The sequence below is a fragment of the Panulirus ornatus genome, chromosome 6 (genome assembly GCF_036320965.1).
Source record: "Panulirus ornatus isolate Po-2019 chromosome 6, ASM3632096v1, whole genome shotgun sequence".
NCBI classification, from domain to species: Eukaryota; Metazoa; Arthropoda; class Malacostraca; order Decapoda; family Palinuridae; genus Panulirus; species Panulirus ornatus.
In genome coordinates this window covers 47,222,529-47,239,356 of record NC_092229.1, presented here as the reverse complement: position 1 = coordinate 47,239,356, position 16,828 = coordinate 47,222,529, and the positions used below count along the sequence as shown (strand labels likewise).

General features: G+C 38.3%; 2 protein-coding genes across 7 annotated transcripts in view; one reads left to right on the top strand and one right to left on the bottom strand.

The window, feature by feature from the left end:
• Nucleotides 1-1,937, top strand: part of LOC139749191 (uncharacterized) — a 148,740-nt gene extending 146,803 nt beyond the window's left edge. For all 3 annotated transcript variants that reach the window (XM_071662864.1, XM_071662863.1, XM_071662862.1), the window contains one exon: nt 514-1,937. In XM_071662864.1, the coding sequence (XP_071518965.1) occupies nt 514-647 (134 nt within the window). In that variant the 3' untranslated portion in view covers nt 648-1,937. The remainder of the gene's footprint in view (nt 1-513) is intronic.
• The window catches only part of LOC139749197 (DNA oxidative demethylase ALKBH2-like), a 620,232-nt gene extending 607,347 nt beyond the window's left edge, over nt 1-12,885 (bottom strand). For 3 of the 4 annotated variants that reach the window (XM_071662873.1, XM_071662872.1, XM_071662875.1), the window contains exon 1: nt 12,761-12,885. The gene's annotated coding sequence lies outside the window, so the exon portion shown is untranslated. The remainder of the gene's footprint in view (nt 1-12,760) is intronic. The other variant, XM_071662876.1, reaches the window with a different exon arrangement.
• Between the last annotated feature and the right edge of the window lie 3,943 nt (nt 12,886-16,828).

Here is a 16,828-nt window from a genome sequence, read left to right as displayed (position 1 = left end):
TGTTTAAGCAAGATTGAGGATGGACACTGAAGTGAGACAGAAAGACAAAGTACTGTGTGAGAAAAACTGTTAGAATGAATAAGTTTATTGTAATGTGAAGTGACCTGAATATTTTGCATGAACCACCCTACTTTGACATGAAGCAAACAGCAAAACTAGTTTTGGAGATAAAAAATATGGATGTACTTAGACAAATTGAAATTGTATGGGAGTACCAAAATCTGTCATAGTATGTTTGTTCATTACAGAGAATAAATATAAGGGGTGTGGTTAGAATGAGACAATCAAATAGAGGCAAGTAAGAATATTTACCTATTATTCAGAAGACAAATGAAAATTAAACAAAGAGGGAATGAAGACAATGACAGAGAAAATGCAGCTGTCTCTGATTCTATATCTGAATGAATTTTGGTTTAGCTCAGCATTCACTCTGATCTCGTGTATTACACTCTTATAAGATATCAATTACCTTGTGAATTTTTTGCCCTATATTAATCATTTGTTCTTTGACAGGTCTTCTCAAACTGTCTGGATGCAACATCTATGGTCGTATGTATGTTGTCAAGGACAGGATCCCAGAGCTATCTGCAAAGTGCAAAGAATGTCGCTGTACTCCTGTTGGTGTTCAGTGTCTCCCAATATGTTAATGACATAATATAATCCTCTACAACGGCTCCCTATCATTGAATAGTGTGTCCTATACAGCTCATGCTATATATGATCAAGTGAAGTACAATGACACTATCATACTGTGTTATAATGGGATTTCTTGGGTAACTGAAAGGTTACTGACAGCTTGGATGAGTTCAATATAAATTTGGGACTCTGATGAATTTTGACTGTGAATATTTAAATATAATATAGTGCTTATAGGAACTGTTCTTTCATTATAAAGAATTTATACCTACCTGTTGGGATGTGGTCATTGATATATACTTACTTTTAGCCAGAAAGATGAAGCAAATTTCTTCCTTCATCCCATCAATTAAAACTTATTGACCCTACGGTTTAGCGGTTGAGCACTCTCCAAAGACTAAATGAAATTGGTTGAAGTTACTTTCGTAAGAACGTAAAACTTCAATCAAATTTCCTAGCCAGCAATTGTTGCTTGTCCACTAAGATGGCCCCCTTCCCTTAACGAAAATTCGTACCAAGTTATCCTAAGATTCTAAAAATAATAAAAAAAATGAATATGATAATTGTAGATAACAGTCAGCAAATCCAGTATATATTATTCTGTACCATTCCAGTAAATGGGCATTATAATTCCATACTTTTAGTGGTAGTTACTACTGTGATGGTCAGAAAATATAAAACACACTTATTAAAAGGGAAGGAGTTATCTGTGAAGAAATTCAAGGATTTCCATTGCAAGCACTAATCAACATATTGAGAAAATATCATACTCTATGACAAAGATCACTCAAGGATGGTGTGGGTTTTACTGCTGTACAATAATCAGCTCTTAGTGAGATACTGTTAATTCTTTATACTCATAAAGATAGTACTGTATATGTCGTATTGAACATGGACAAACATAAACTTAATTATGCACATATAACTGGATTAACACTGTATGAAGCATATTATGTATTTATATATCCTAACAGTGTGAAAACTAGATTAACACTGTATGAAGCATATTAGGTATTTATATAAATAACAGTGTGACAACCAAGTAATTTCAACTATGAATTACATTATGTACATATTTACATACCTATCTTCCTGAATACATTTTACATAGTACATACTGAATGCTAACAATTATTTCTGTATGAAAGTAGATAGTACAGGGGAATATAATTGAATTCGTCAGTCTTCTTCCTATAATACAGGATATCACAATTAAGTGGATATAAGACAAATAATACAATAAGTTTTCATAATCCATTAATAAATATGCATATGATGTAATAAATAAAATTATGACTTCATACGTCTTTTCTAATAGTTCCGCATTCTTATAACCTAAACCATTAATACAGTCTAAATAAGTAAAAAATATTGTGACATATTATTCTATGAATTATACATTATTATATATTTTCACTTACAAATGCTAAGTAATATGCTTGACAATCTGCATCCTTCAACTTGCTCTAAGAAAACAACCTTTGATAATTAACAGAAACCAGCGAGATTAAGCTGAACCTTATCCTTTGTGAACTTTTTTTTCTTGTTAATGGAATGGAGTATATATTTTGGGTAACAGACACACTAGTCTCAGTTGCCCCTAAAAAAAGTACCTGTGAGACAGATATGTTCTATTTCCCACTGTTAGTTCTTGATTCTACCTATTTTCACGACAGCACACTTGGTGGTTCAGTATACACCTAATAACTAAATCTTACACTTCTGTTCAGAAACTACTACACTCCATTCCTCTATCTTACATTGTTTTACCCTCCAACTTCTATATTCTCTTACTTCATTTCAATTTTTCCCCTTTTTTACACACTCTAAACATCTCCAATCTAGGCATTCAAAACTCTGGTAATTCCCATACTTCACCACTTACAAGGGTATTGGTACTTGGTTAAATGGTACTTATTTACAGAATGCGCCACCCTAATGTGCAGGTATTGCCCAAGCATCCACATGTCACCAGTCCAATGTCTGCTCTGTTTTGAATTATTGTATTACATGTAAGAATGTATGGGGCAAAATCAGCCAAAGTACTAAGGGAATGTCGTATAACATTAAGGAATAGTTTCACTGGTGATAAAGCCCATTCAAGTAGACAGCGATGAGAGTGATAGTGACACCAAAGTTAAACAGGAAAGAATTAGCAAAGACGCAGAATTAAAACTGGCAAGTCATTTCATTAGGTTCTTGGAACACAAGAGACTCATCACCCTACAAGAGATTATCCTTCAAGAGATTATAAGCTTGTATGGGATTCACAAAAGTCAATCAAAGAAAAACAAAATTACATGAAGCAAGTGAAAATATAAGTACAGTTTAACAAGGCATTAATACATGGTATAAGCCCAGAAACAACAATCCCCTCCCAAACCCTTTGCCTGATGCTCCTGAGCTTGAGCTAACTTTTGACCATCCTTCGAGCATGTTCATACCAAGCAAATTCACTCCAGCTCATAATATGAATGATCCTCCAAGCACTCCATACCAGCTTATACAATGGATGATCCTCTAAGCATGTCCACACCAGTTCATGCCATGGATGATCCTACAAGCACGTCCATACCAGCTCATACAATGGATGATCCTCCAAGCACCTCCACACCAGCTCATACAATAGATGATCCTCCAAACACATACACACCAATTCAGACAGTGAATGATCCTCCAAGCATGTCTGCATTAATTCATGCAATGGATGATCCTCCAAGCATGTCCACACTAGTTCATACAATGGACAATCCTCTAAGCACATCCTCACCAGCCAATGTAATGGATGATCCTCCAAGCACATCCACACCAGCTCATAAAATAGATGATCCTCCAAGCACATCCATACCAGTTCATACAATGGATGATCCTCTATGCATGGTTTTGCCACCTCACACAATGGATGAAATGAAAGCCCTGCCTCCTGCCTCTCCTAAGGCATCAAACTCATCACAGCATGAAACAATGTTCACCCACCCATTACCTTAACTAAGACAAATGTTATCCCCAGCATTTCAAATTCAGTACAATTATTCATTAGAACTTTACTAAGTTTTGGGAGTGAAAAAAAAGATGATTCCTTGGGTAAATGCATTATATAACTATACTGTAGTTGTAATTCTGTATGAAATCTATATATACCTGAATATTAGGAAAATATAACTCCTAAAGTTAAGATACAATTCATCTGATCCACTATTTATGTTCATCGTAAAAATAATACAAATAATTTGACAAATCCAACAAATGCAAGTCTGAACAGTGGCTGAATTATGGGTTTTGAGACATTAAGTGTATACCAGCCCAGTTTACATCATGTTTTCTTCAGATTTCTTTTTCTTGGTGCAAACTGGTGACAATTGACTCCCTAAACTGCCACCACGTAGGGTATTTTGATGAATGTTATCAATAATGCTACTACATCTTCAACAATCAAAGGTATAACGACAGTGATTTAAATGTCTGGGGGATATTTGCAAAAATCTTCTTAACATACAAAATATCAATTTTGATGCAAGGCCTTCTTCACTGCAAATTCATTATATGTCCCACCATGACCTTCACCTGTTCAGAAGTGTCAAAGCTGAACTAAATCTATTACATTTCTTATAAAAGATCAACTTTACAAAAAAATGACATATCAAAGAACATCATTCAATTTAGTATTTGCCTGTCAATTTTGCCAAAAGCTTGGTATTCCTAGGATCAGATCTCAATTTTGGAGTTCAAAATGAGAAGCATTAGCTTTACATGACCAAAAGCAGCAATACAACAGTAAAAATGAATACAAGGTTTTAGGTGAAGGCTCTGCACATTTTTATAATGAATAAAAACAAGGTTTATGCCACCCACCTGGCAAAAAAAAAAGCAATGAAATCATTCTCTCACAGTTTGACCACAATATTGGTATTCAAAGTGACATGAAATCTTCCCGAGATGACTCAGTAAGTTTGAAATTTGTTTTAAATGAGTCAATTCCATCAGCCTCTTAACTGTCAAAGCATTGGAAGGGAGAAGGAACTCCCCTGTATGTTATTCCTAAATACTTCTACTTTTCTATCCTTTGCTATTTGTTATAGTACTCTGAAAACTAGCTTTTTTAAAATTCATCTCAGCATCTAAGACCTGTCATTTTCAAAACATAATTTTTCCATTTTAAAAAACTAAAACTACTCTTATCCTTTTTTCTAATGCCCTCATGCTATATCATAGGCATACTTCCTACTTATTTCCTATTTTCTAAAATTGAATGAAAGTTTCACAAATGTATCATTTACACTACTGTTCATTTTGAGTATTCTTACCAAAAAATCTCCTCTGCTTCAAAATGCCACCCACTTTCAAAGAATTTAAAATTGATGGGAGTTGAGAGGCTACATCTAAAATCCCATTCTCTATATGAACTCTATAAATTGCAAGAAATCCAGTGGTATTAATTTCAATAAATCCTATCATCTAGAAAATGCATGACCATATTCTTCAATCTTACCTGGGATTTCAGGGGTAATACCTTTTATTCCAACAATTTCAAGCTCTCATAAAATGGACAGGGCTTAGAAATAGAGAGGAATTGTGAGGTAAAAGCACTGTTTCTTCAGTTGAGAGTATAAAGAACCCATTGGTACCACTTTCTGTGATGGGCTAAAATTCAGATGCCACTTCTATGTGTCCGATATCTTAGTTTTTCTCATATGGGTTACCTAGTGCATACCCAGTGAAGGCCTTAAGAGGTCTTCTTCCCGACAGCCTGAACTGGGCCCAGGCTGTTGCATTTGGTCTCTATTCAACTAAGCTGTTGGAAGCCACAGCCCTCAGGCCTATAAAGCCCCCACAGCCTGGTTGGTCCAGTATACTTTGTAGGTACTTGTCCAGTATACTCTTACACTTCTCTACTGAGCATCCTATCCTGTTTCTGATGGTAGTTGGCAAGGTGTTAAAGAGTCTTCAGCCTCTAATATTTCAAATGTTCTCTCTTTTTGTGAATATTGCACCTTTGGATTTCAGAGGTAGTATTTTACAGTCTTCATGCTGTATTAATAGGATGTTACTTCTGAATGTGAGTAGGGAGTCCTGTAGAAGGATACTATTCCTGAATGTGAGCAGGGAAAGGGTGTTATATCTAAATGTGAGTAGGGAATCATTTCTTCAAGGATTTTCCAGGTATAGATGACTGAGTTTGGTAAAGTGTGTGAAAGAAGAAAGTTAAGAGTAAATGTGAATAAGAGCAAAGGTTATTAGGTACAATAGGGTTGAGGGTCAAGTCAATTGGGAGGTAAGTTTGAATGGAGAAAAACTGGAGGAAGTAAAGTGTTTTAGATATCTGGGAGTGGATCTGGCAGTGGATGGAACCATGGAAGCGGAAGTGAATCATAGGGTGGGGTAGGGGGCGAAAATCCTGGGAGCCTTGAAGAATGTGTGGAAGTCGAGAACATTATCTCAGAAAGCAAAAATGGCTATGTTTGAAGGAATAGTGGTTCCAACAATGTTGTATGGCTGCGAGGCATGGGCTATGGATAGAGTTGTGCACAGGAGGGTGGATGTGCTGGAAATGAGATGTTTGAGGACAATATGTGGTGTGAGGTGGTTTGATCGAGTAAGTAATGTAAGGGTAAGAGAGATGTGTGGAAATAAAAAGAGCGTGGTTGAGAGAGCAGAAGAGGGTGTTTTGAAATGGTTTGGGCACATGGAGAGAATGAGTGAGGAAAGATTGACCAAGAGGATATATGTGTCGGAGGTGGAGGGAACGAGAAGTGGGAGACCAAATTGGAGGTGGAGAGATGGAGTGAAAAAGATTTTGAGTGATCGGGGCCTGAACATGCAGGAGGGTGAAAGGCGGGCAAGGAATAGAGTGAATTCGATCGATGTGGTATACCGGGGTCGACGTGCTGTCAATGGATTGAATCAGGCCATGTGAAGCGTCTGGGGTAAACCATGGAAAGTTCTGTGGGGCCTGGATGTGGAGGGGGAGCTGTGGTTTGGGCATTATTACGTGGCAGCTGGAGACTGAGTGCGAGTGAATGGGGCCTTCGTTGTCTTTTTCTAGCGCTACCTCGCACACATGAGGGGGGAGGGGGATGTTATTCCATGTGTGGCGAGGTGACGATGGGAACAAATAAAGGCAGACAGTATGAATTATGTACATGTGTATATATGTATATGTCTGTGTGTGTATATATATATATGTACATTGAGGTGTATAGGTATGTATATTTGCGTGTATGGACGTGTACGTATATACATGTGTATGGGGGTGGGTTGGGCCATTTCTTTCATCTGTTTCCTTGCGCTACCTCGCAAACACGGGAGACAGGGACAAAGCAAAATAAACATATAAATAGATGATGATATTCCTCTTCCATTAGCACTCTAAGGAATATATTATTTTACTATTCTTTATTATACTTTGTCGCTGTCTCCTGCGTTAGCGCAAGGAAACAGACAAAAGAACGGCCCAACCCACCCAGATACACATGTATATACATACACGTCCACACATGCACATATACATACCTATACATCTCAACATATACATATATATACACACTCAGACATATATATATATATATATATATATATATATATATATATATATATATATATATTTATTTATTTATTTATTATACTTTGTCGCTGTCTCCCGCGTTTGCGAGGTAGCGCAAGGAAACAGACGAAAGAAATGGCCCCCCCCCCATACACATGTATATACATACGTCCACACACGCAAATATACATACCTACACAGCTTTCCATGGTTTACCCCAGACGCTTCACATGCCTTGATTCAATCCACTGACAGCACGTCAACCCCTGTATACCACATCGCTCCAATTCACTCTATTCCTTGCCCTCCTTTCACCCTCCTGCATGTTCAGGCCCCGATCACACAAAATATATATATATATATACACATGTACATAATTCATACTGTCTGCCCTTGTTCATTCCCATTGCCACCCCGCCACACATGAAATGACAGCTCCCTCCCCCCACATGTGCACGAGGTAGCGCTAGGAAAAGATAAAGGCCACATTCGTTCACACTCAGTCTCTGGTTGTCATGTATAATGCACTGAAACCACACACACAGATATATACATTATTCATTTATTTTTCTGTTTTGCTTTGTTGCTGTCTGCCGTGTTAGCAAGGTAACACAAGGAAACAGACGAAAGAATGGCCCAGCCCACCCACATACACATGTATATACATACACGTCCACACACGCAAATATACAAACCTATAAATCTCAACGTATACATATATATACACACAGAGACATATACATATTTACACATGTACATAATTCATACTGTCTGCCTTTATTCATTCCCATTCAGTGAAGGGGGCTAATGGGGAGGTGATAACAAGTAGTGGTAATGTGAGAAGGAGATGGAGTGAGTATTTTGAAGGTTTGTTGAATGTGTTTGATGATAGAGTGGCAGATATAGGGTGTTTTGGTCGAGGTGGTGTGCAAAGTGAAAGGGTTAGGGAGAATGGTTTGGTAAACAGACAGGAGGTAGTAAAAGAATTGCGGAAGTTGAAAGCCGGGAAGGCAGTGGGTTTGGATGGTACTGCAGTGGAATTTATCAAAAAAAGGGGTGACTGTGTTGTTGACAGGTTGGTAATGTTATTTAATGTATGTATGACACATCGTGAGGTGCCTGAGGATTGGCAGAATGCTTGTATAGTTCAACTGTACAAAGGCAAAGGGGATAAAGTTGAGTGCTCAAATTACAGAGTATACGTTTCTTGAGTACTCCTGGGAAATTATATGGGAGGGTATTGATTGAGAGGGTGAAGGCATGTACAGAGCATCAGATTGGGGAAGAGCAGTGTGGCTTCAGAAGTGATAGAGGATGTGTGGATCAGGTGTTTGCTTTGAAGAGTGTATGTGAGAAATACATAGAAAAGCAAATGGATTTGTATGTAGCACTTATGGATCTGGAGAAGGCATACGATAGAGTTGATAGAGATGCTCTGTGGGAGGTATTAAGAATATATGGTATGGGAGGCAAGTTGTTAGAAGCAGTGAAAAGTTTTTATTGAGGATGTAAGGCATGTGTATGAGTAGGAAGAGAGGAAAGTAACTGGTTTTCAGTGAATGTAGGTTTGCGGGAGGGGTGCGTGATGTCTCCATGGTTGTTTAATTTGTTTATGGATGAGGTTGTTAGGGAGGTGAATGCAAGGGTTTTGGAGAGAGGGCCAAGTATGCAGTCTGTTGTGGATGAGAGAGCTTGGGAAGTGAGTCAGTTGTTGTTCGCTGATGATACAGCGCTGGTGGCTGATTCGGGTGAGAAACTGCAGAAGTTGGCGAATGAGTTTGGCAAACTGTGTGAAAGAAGAAAGCTGAGAGTAAATGTGAATAAAAGCAAGGTTATTAGGTACAGTAGGGTTGAGGGTCAAGTCAATGGGAGGTAAGTTTAAATGGAGAAAACTGGAGGAAGCGAAGCATTTGAGATATCTGGGAGTGGATTTGGCAGCGGATGGAACCATGGAAACTGAAGTAAGTCATCCAGTGGGGGAGGTGGCAAAAGTTCTGGGAGCATTGAAAAATGTGTGGAAGGCGAGAACATTATCTCGGAAAGCAAAAATGGGTATGTTTGAAGGAATAGTGGTTCCGACAATGTTATATGGTTGCGAGGCATGGGCTATGGATAGAGTTGTGCGCACGAGGGTGGATGTGCTGGAAATGAGGTGTTTGAGGACAATATGTGGTGTGAGGTGGTTTGACCGAGTAAGTAATAATAGGATAAGAGAGATGTGTGGTAATAAAAAGTGTGGGGCTGAGAGAGCAGAAGAGGGCATTTTGAAATGGTTTGGTCACATGGAGAGAGTGAGTGAGGTAAGACTGACAAAGAGGATATATGTGTCAGAGGTGGAGGGAACGAGAAGTGGGAGACCAAATTGGAGGTGGAAAGATGGAGTGAAAAAGATTTTGAGTGGTCGGGGCCTGAACATGCAGGAGGGTAAAAGGCGTGCAAGGAATAGAGTGAATTGGAACAGTGTGGTCTATCGGGGTTGACATGCTGTCAATGGATTGAACCAGGGCATGGAAGCGTCTGGGGTAAACCATGGAAAGTTTTGTGGGGCCTGGATGTGGAAAGGGAGCTGTGGTTTCGGTGCATTATACATGACAACTAGAGACTGAGTGTGAACAAATGTGGCCTTTGTTGTCTTTTCCTAGCACTACCTCGCACACATGTGGGGGAGGGGGTTTTCATTTCACGTGTGGCGGGGTGGCGACAGGAATGAATAAGGGCAGAAAGTATGAATTATGTACATGTGTATTATATGTATATGTCTGTTTGTGTATATATATATATATATATATATATATATATGTATACGTTGAATTGTATAGGTATGTACATGTGCTGTGTGTGGACGTGTATTTATATACATGTGTATGTGGGTGGGTTGGGCCATTCTTTCATCTGTTTCTTTGCCCTACCTCGCTAACGCGGGAGAGAGCAACAAAGTATAATAATAAAATATATATATATATATATATATATATATATATATATATATATATATATATATATATATATATATACACCAAATGGAGGGAATGAGTGAGGAAAGATTGATAAAGAAGATATATGTGTCAGAGATGGAGAGAACAAGAAGTGGGAAACAAAACCAAACCAAACCAAAGCAAACCAAAAATGAATATATATATATATATATATATATATATATATATATATATATATATATATATATATATCTGATGCCTGTTCCCTTTGGGAATTCCCTTAGCAGTGACAAAAGTCTCCATACATAGTGAACTCTCGTACCTCTTATTAGCCTTTAGCGCCTCACCTTTAACAGGCTTCTGACAGAGGGCAACTCTAGCACTTTGTTTTCAGTGGCTCCTACTTAAAGTTCCTGCTAAATGTTCTAATTGAATAGTTCTAACTAATGCTCCGCGGAGTATAGCCTTAGAGATATCGGCAGTTCCCAGTAATTTAGTTTCTTTATCACATTAGTATGGGCTGTGAAAGATTTCTAAATATTTTCTAATTCTGTACTTTTGCCCACCTTTTAGTGATGTCTTAATACAAATATATTCAATCTGTGAAAGAATTAGCACTTCAAATCTTATCATCATTGGTGTTACTACTCCTATCATAAAGGCCTGCAGGCTCTAGCCTCCCATCCTTCTGCATGAAGCAACGGTTGTCTTGTTGTGTTAGCTGTTACTGTCAGGAATAATATGAGCATGGGATTTTTAGTAATTACCCTTTAAAGCTATCATTCAACATTAATCAACTTGTTATTGCAAAATTTGGAAGCCAAAAAATATGAACTTTTAACCTTTACAGACTTCATTTGGGAAGAAGTTCTCAATATTACCATGCATTCTTGCAAAAAACATTTATGGTGCTCCACTTATCTCTGCCGTGTTTTTCTTAAAGATATATAAAAATTTAATCTTGTGTGGAAGAGTTCTCATAATCACTGATTCAAGCCCTAAATTTATGTAGACAACTGAATCCACCCAACATATTTGCAAAATTCTGATTAAGTCAGATTAATGTGTTATGAGGCAAACAGTATTCATTACAATGCACAAATAACAAATGATAACGAGCACTTCTTGTATTTTACTAGCAAATTTTCTTGTTATATTACAGCATCATTTGCCTTGTATAGCAACATACAAACTAAATAAATCTCTGTTGAATATGAACAAGTGCAAGATGAATATTCTAAGTCAGCCATCCCCTGGAAAGTCACTTTTCTAATGTCCTTACATGTAATGCAAATACATAAGAAAATTACTTCGAAATACCTTAGGCATCTCTCCTATTCATTTACTGTTTGCATCTTTAACACAAAGTTATATTTCTGTTCTTACAGAGTCCATTTATCATTTCATCTTTCATATCTCATAATTTCCTTCTCCTTCAAAGCCTTGCCCACTTTATGAAATATTATCAATTGAATTAAGGATGCTATACCTAAAACCCTGCACTCTATATCAAATCCACACACTGCAATGATGCTTTCCTGAAAATTTCATCAATGTCTATCTTCTTAAAAGGTGGTGTCCATAGATTAGGAACTTACCCCACTTTCATCAATGTCTATGAAACCGAACATGAATAGAAGGGATGCCCATGATTTTCCATTATCGTCTAATGTCCTCACACATTGCACAACGACATTAGAAAAGAGAGCATTCTGTGGACAGTTGACATTAAACATTCTTTTGGCACTCTCTTGGATTCTGTTGAGTTTTACTTGATTTGTATGTTGAGATATAAACTGAATGAAACTGTAATACAAGAAAACTTGCCTGAAGAGTCATGAAATACCTATTTTCCTATATTACAGAATGCCAACTTGTGTTGTTACATTTGAATCTAATAGAATCCAATATTTGCAAATACACTAGATGAGTTTAAATGTACAAAAAGATATTCAGATCAAATCAAAGCTTATGAGATCTGTCAGATTCCTACATCTAAAAACAGATCTGAAATTAAATTATCTTCCAAACCACATGATCCACAGAGCAGCTGAGTACATTTTTTTTTGAGAGCCCACATGACATCTGCCGAATCAAACACTATATTTGTCTTTTTATATTTACTGGTATTCTACATTACTTACCTATTATTAAACCCACCATTTTCTCTCTCCCTCGTAATCTTACCAGTAACGAGTTATGCGATATCGAAAGAATGGTTCTAATTAAGGTAAAAATGCAAAATCCTACACTGTTAAATCACTCTTTACAGAGACAACAACGGGGTTTCCACAAGAGCAAACATCATTATCCTGGAAAACGTGCGTCCGCCAACAGATAAATAGTTAAAAGTATTCCTTACAGATCTAATATCTCACAACGCTTCACTTTCAAGGCAGCTCTTACATACTGCTTCACAGGTTTATTAACATTCATATTTACTGACGCTTTAATGTTTTTCTCCTCCCAACCTCATCCAACAACGTCATGCCTGTTGTCCCTGAACAGGAACTTACCTAAAATCTGCCATCTTTTGATATCAGTTTTATCGTCAAAACATTAGGAAACCCAAATAAAATACCCTTCAACCACAAAAAACAGAGTAGATAGTGCGTGACTTTACCTTAAATCATGACTGCCAACTTACCTTGAATGTCCTGCAATGCAAAATAACAACCACACTGTTTTCTAACCACGATCAAGCCCTTTAAAGGCAAGGTAATTGTTTGGCTCGATTGAATCCCTAATCCAAATGTTATTTGTTTGGGTCGCTTTTACAACATGTTACTGACTTACTAACTTTTACGCTGTAAAAATGTTGCTGTTTTAATTGAAAAATTTTACATACCGTCATCATGCTATTATCATAAAAGATTCAATTAATACAGAGTTGTTTCCATCGAGTAAATAACTTCAGGGTACAGTAGAAAGTCAGGAGGTCGTCAATCGCTGAAACCGTTTCAATATGTCATGAAGGACAGTGGAGTCGATGAACTAGCTATAAATTTGTAAAGCATTCATCAAAGTTACAAATTAACAAAGTTGTTTTAAGTGCGGATCAGAGGGTCTGAATAACTTACTGACATTCAAGAAATATAATCGTTATCGCTAAGGCTAAGTTTTAGGCAATTGTTAAAACCTGACAGTGATGATGCCATTCGCCTGTTTAAATGCTAAAAGTAAAATCCTTTGGAGAAATTAAAAGAATGAAAGTGAGGAAGTGAAAACGAGATATAAATGTTACTTCCATATTAACTAAGATAACTATATATAAAAAAAGAGTAAAGCTCTGAGTTGTATCACGATGCGACAACCAGAACTAGACAATGTGATCTGGTAGTTACAAGAACTATGCTTGAATATATGCATATTGCAAGTGTTTCCACGAGTCTTTGTTGATATAACGAAAAGCATACTGTTTTGATTAATACTAATTTGTGCACAAGGGGAAGAGAATTCACCCGTGAGTCTTCGCTTTTCATCCCTGTGCAGCTGTCGTACGGTTATGTGAATTTTCCAATGGTTGTCACATCTATTTCCTACGAGTTGCACTTGTTTCACAACTCCGGAACCTTGCTGCTGGAGAAGTACTTCCTCACAATCCTCTGTACCATGAGGCGTATACAAATGAGTGTAATTGGCCTTCTGGGATGGTCTTCACCGTCTGAAGATAGTGACAAAAATTTCTGATGATGGTTATAACTTGTTGACATCTATAATGACCGTGGCAGTTGACAGGCCTAATATCCATACAGCCACCCGACACACCAACCATCTCTACACCACTTATGCTTGTCTTCCAGTCATGTCTCTTGTCCTGGACTGCCTCTAGCATCAAGGACACTGTCATGGCCTCTTAGAAATGTACATGTAATCACCTCTCATTTCCTCAGATCTGGGTAGGTTGAGGATTTCCCTCTTCTCTTCTTACGTCATTCTTTTCAGGTCTTGTACCATCCTTGTTGCGTTCTTCTGAACTTTCTTTTTTTTTTTGGGGGGGGGGAGCAGTTTTATGTCTTCACAGGTAAGGAGAACAGGCTGTTGGGGCACATTCCACCACAAGGTGAGTATGCGTAGTGCACGTTTTCCGAGACGTCTCACAGTCCACGTACTGGGTTGAGGTTTTGATATTGACCACAATATAGTTTGCCTCTTACTATTCTCCTCACTTGGTGTGCCGGTGACTGGTTCGGTGTTGATGTCAGCTGTTTCAACGGCTATGTTTCTCTCACAGTGCATGTTTGTGAACACCACAGATTTACAATGAGGTCGTATTTTCCTGTACCAGTATATGAGGGGAGCCACAAGAATAATTTGTCCGAACCTGGCATTTCATGGTGAGTGGTTTTGATCTAGTTTTCCTCTGCAGAACTAAATATTCAAGTTTTTGTGAAAATTGAAGAGGGAATAACTAGATGACAATTACAGACAATAAAATCATCGTTTCCTTCCACTGTGGACATGTCACATTTCGTATATCTCATTGAACTCAGCATGGGCCAGATGTTGAAACGTTTATTGGTACAATAAAAAAGAACTTCTCTTTTTAAAATAGTCAAAGATCATCTTAATAGTTCATTCCAGTCCTTTATATTGTACTGTATGAGGCTATATAGCGGTTACTTTATTACAATATAAGATATGGTGAAAAGAACCTCTGTTTCTTAACGTATAAAAATCTACAGGTTACATGCGATGAAAAACGCATGTGTTTATGGATAGCCTCCTTGTAGGAACGTGTAGGAGTGAAGCTACGTTGGGGGAAAGGTGCTACAGAAAGTGCGGGGTTATAACAAGACAGTGGAGTGGGCTGATTGTGTTGAAGAACGGCTGGAGTCCCGCGGTGCACAAAGTGAGGCACAAGTCTATGGGATAGGGAGGAGCACCGCAGGTCCCTTAGTTCCAATTGCTTCTCGAGAAGGGCTGAGGTGGTTTCATGCGAGTACCGCCCATGCCGGACGTCGGACATGATGCACCAAGACAACTGCCACGAAGATGAAACGTAGGAGTTATATGATGGATTGCCAGTGACTAAGGATGCGCCCAAAGGGATCCTAGCCAAAGCTTCAGGCGGAGTTAGTGCACATTTGTGTCCGAGGCAATTTGACAGCTTGACTGGTTTGCCCCCGTTGATCTCCGGAAATATAAAAGGCGACCAGACCAGGACACAAAGGCGGTCTTTGGGAATGAAGACATGTTCCTATGGGAATAGTAGGCGTCGTTGATTGGTGGGAATCAGAAGAAAGCGAACTTTTGTCCTTAAGATCGATTGTGGCTTGTTAGGGTCAAAAATCGCAAACTCTGACCTCACTCTCGTGTCTTAGTAAGGTTAATCATCCCAGGGGACAAGCTCATTACACCTTTCTCCTCAGGGAAGTAGGTCAGGTGAGGTCATACATCGTTATCTAAACCAAGCGCTCGCTTGATCATACAACAGACAGCATAGCTTGAACCTCAATTCATAGAAAAAATACTTTTCATCCACTCTACACATTGTGATAATAAGTGATAATCCAAAGCATAATAATCAGGTTAATTCAGTACATAAAACTCTTAGAATATCGATCATCTTTTAACTTCATAAACAATTTTACTGTATTACCTCGCTGGCCATCATGCTAATTCGAAGAGATGACATCTTAGGGGTTGGGTATTTTGACTATATTGTTATAAGCCTCCGTCGTATGGCAGAAATCATAGGGAAAAAACAGCAGTCACGGTCATACAAGGACAGTTGATCAGAATATGTGAAATAGGGAGAAACTAAACGAGATTGCAGGACGGAGTGGGGAGAAATCAGGAGTCTTGGAACCAAGAGTAGCCGAGGTATCTCTACCAGTTCCTGGTGTTAACCTGTGCGAGTCCCGTGCACTCCGGTACAGAGGCTGCGTCTATGAGGACAGTACAGTAATACAGAATGTCAAGCGCTACAGAAACTAAATGCAGTTGGTGAGGTTTACGGTAGTGTTGGAACCTGAGAGTTCGTTGATGAAATTTTATAATATACTAAAGAACTAATTAACGTTGCCACGTTTGATATGATACAGCAGCTAGGTTTCAATGAAGCGGAAAGTAAAATGAGTGGCCCTTGCTCGGAGTGCGTAAGATATATAGATCCGGGCATCACTTCCAAAGGCATGAGAGTAGCACATTCCTGAGTAGCTGCTGTGTCTACAACCTAGTGACACCGAGGGTGTATGATGGTTCCAGGTATCACTTCACCATTTCTGTCATCAGCATAGTACTTCCCTGGGCGGCTTCTGTCTACAACCTACTAACAAGGAGGGTGTGCGATAATTCTGGGCATTACTTCAACACACCTAGGTCAGGAAGGTAGTATCCTACCTCCCTATGCGGCTCCTATTCTCAATCTACAACAGCTTCGAAACAGCTCTGGATCTCATCCAATAATGGAGAATCACCTTTTCAATCACCCTGAGTATGCGATACAGAGGGGTCTCCTCTGAAATCTATAGTCTCGCACACTCTGCCTCCCAAGAAGCTGAGACCACTTATTGAACAGTAACTATACAAATTTTGGATATTATGAACTATGATCATATCAACAGTTTTATGAACAATCAAGGCTTTTCAAAGTGATAAACTGAATTCCACTAAATCATTTCATGCCTTGACCTTCCCAACGATAAGGAAGTCAGTGATATATTAATTTTACGTCGATAACAGACCCTCTGAACAGATAAAATGAGTCAAC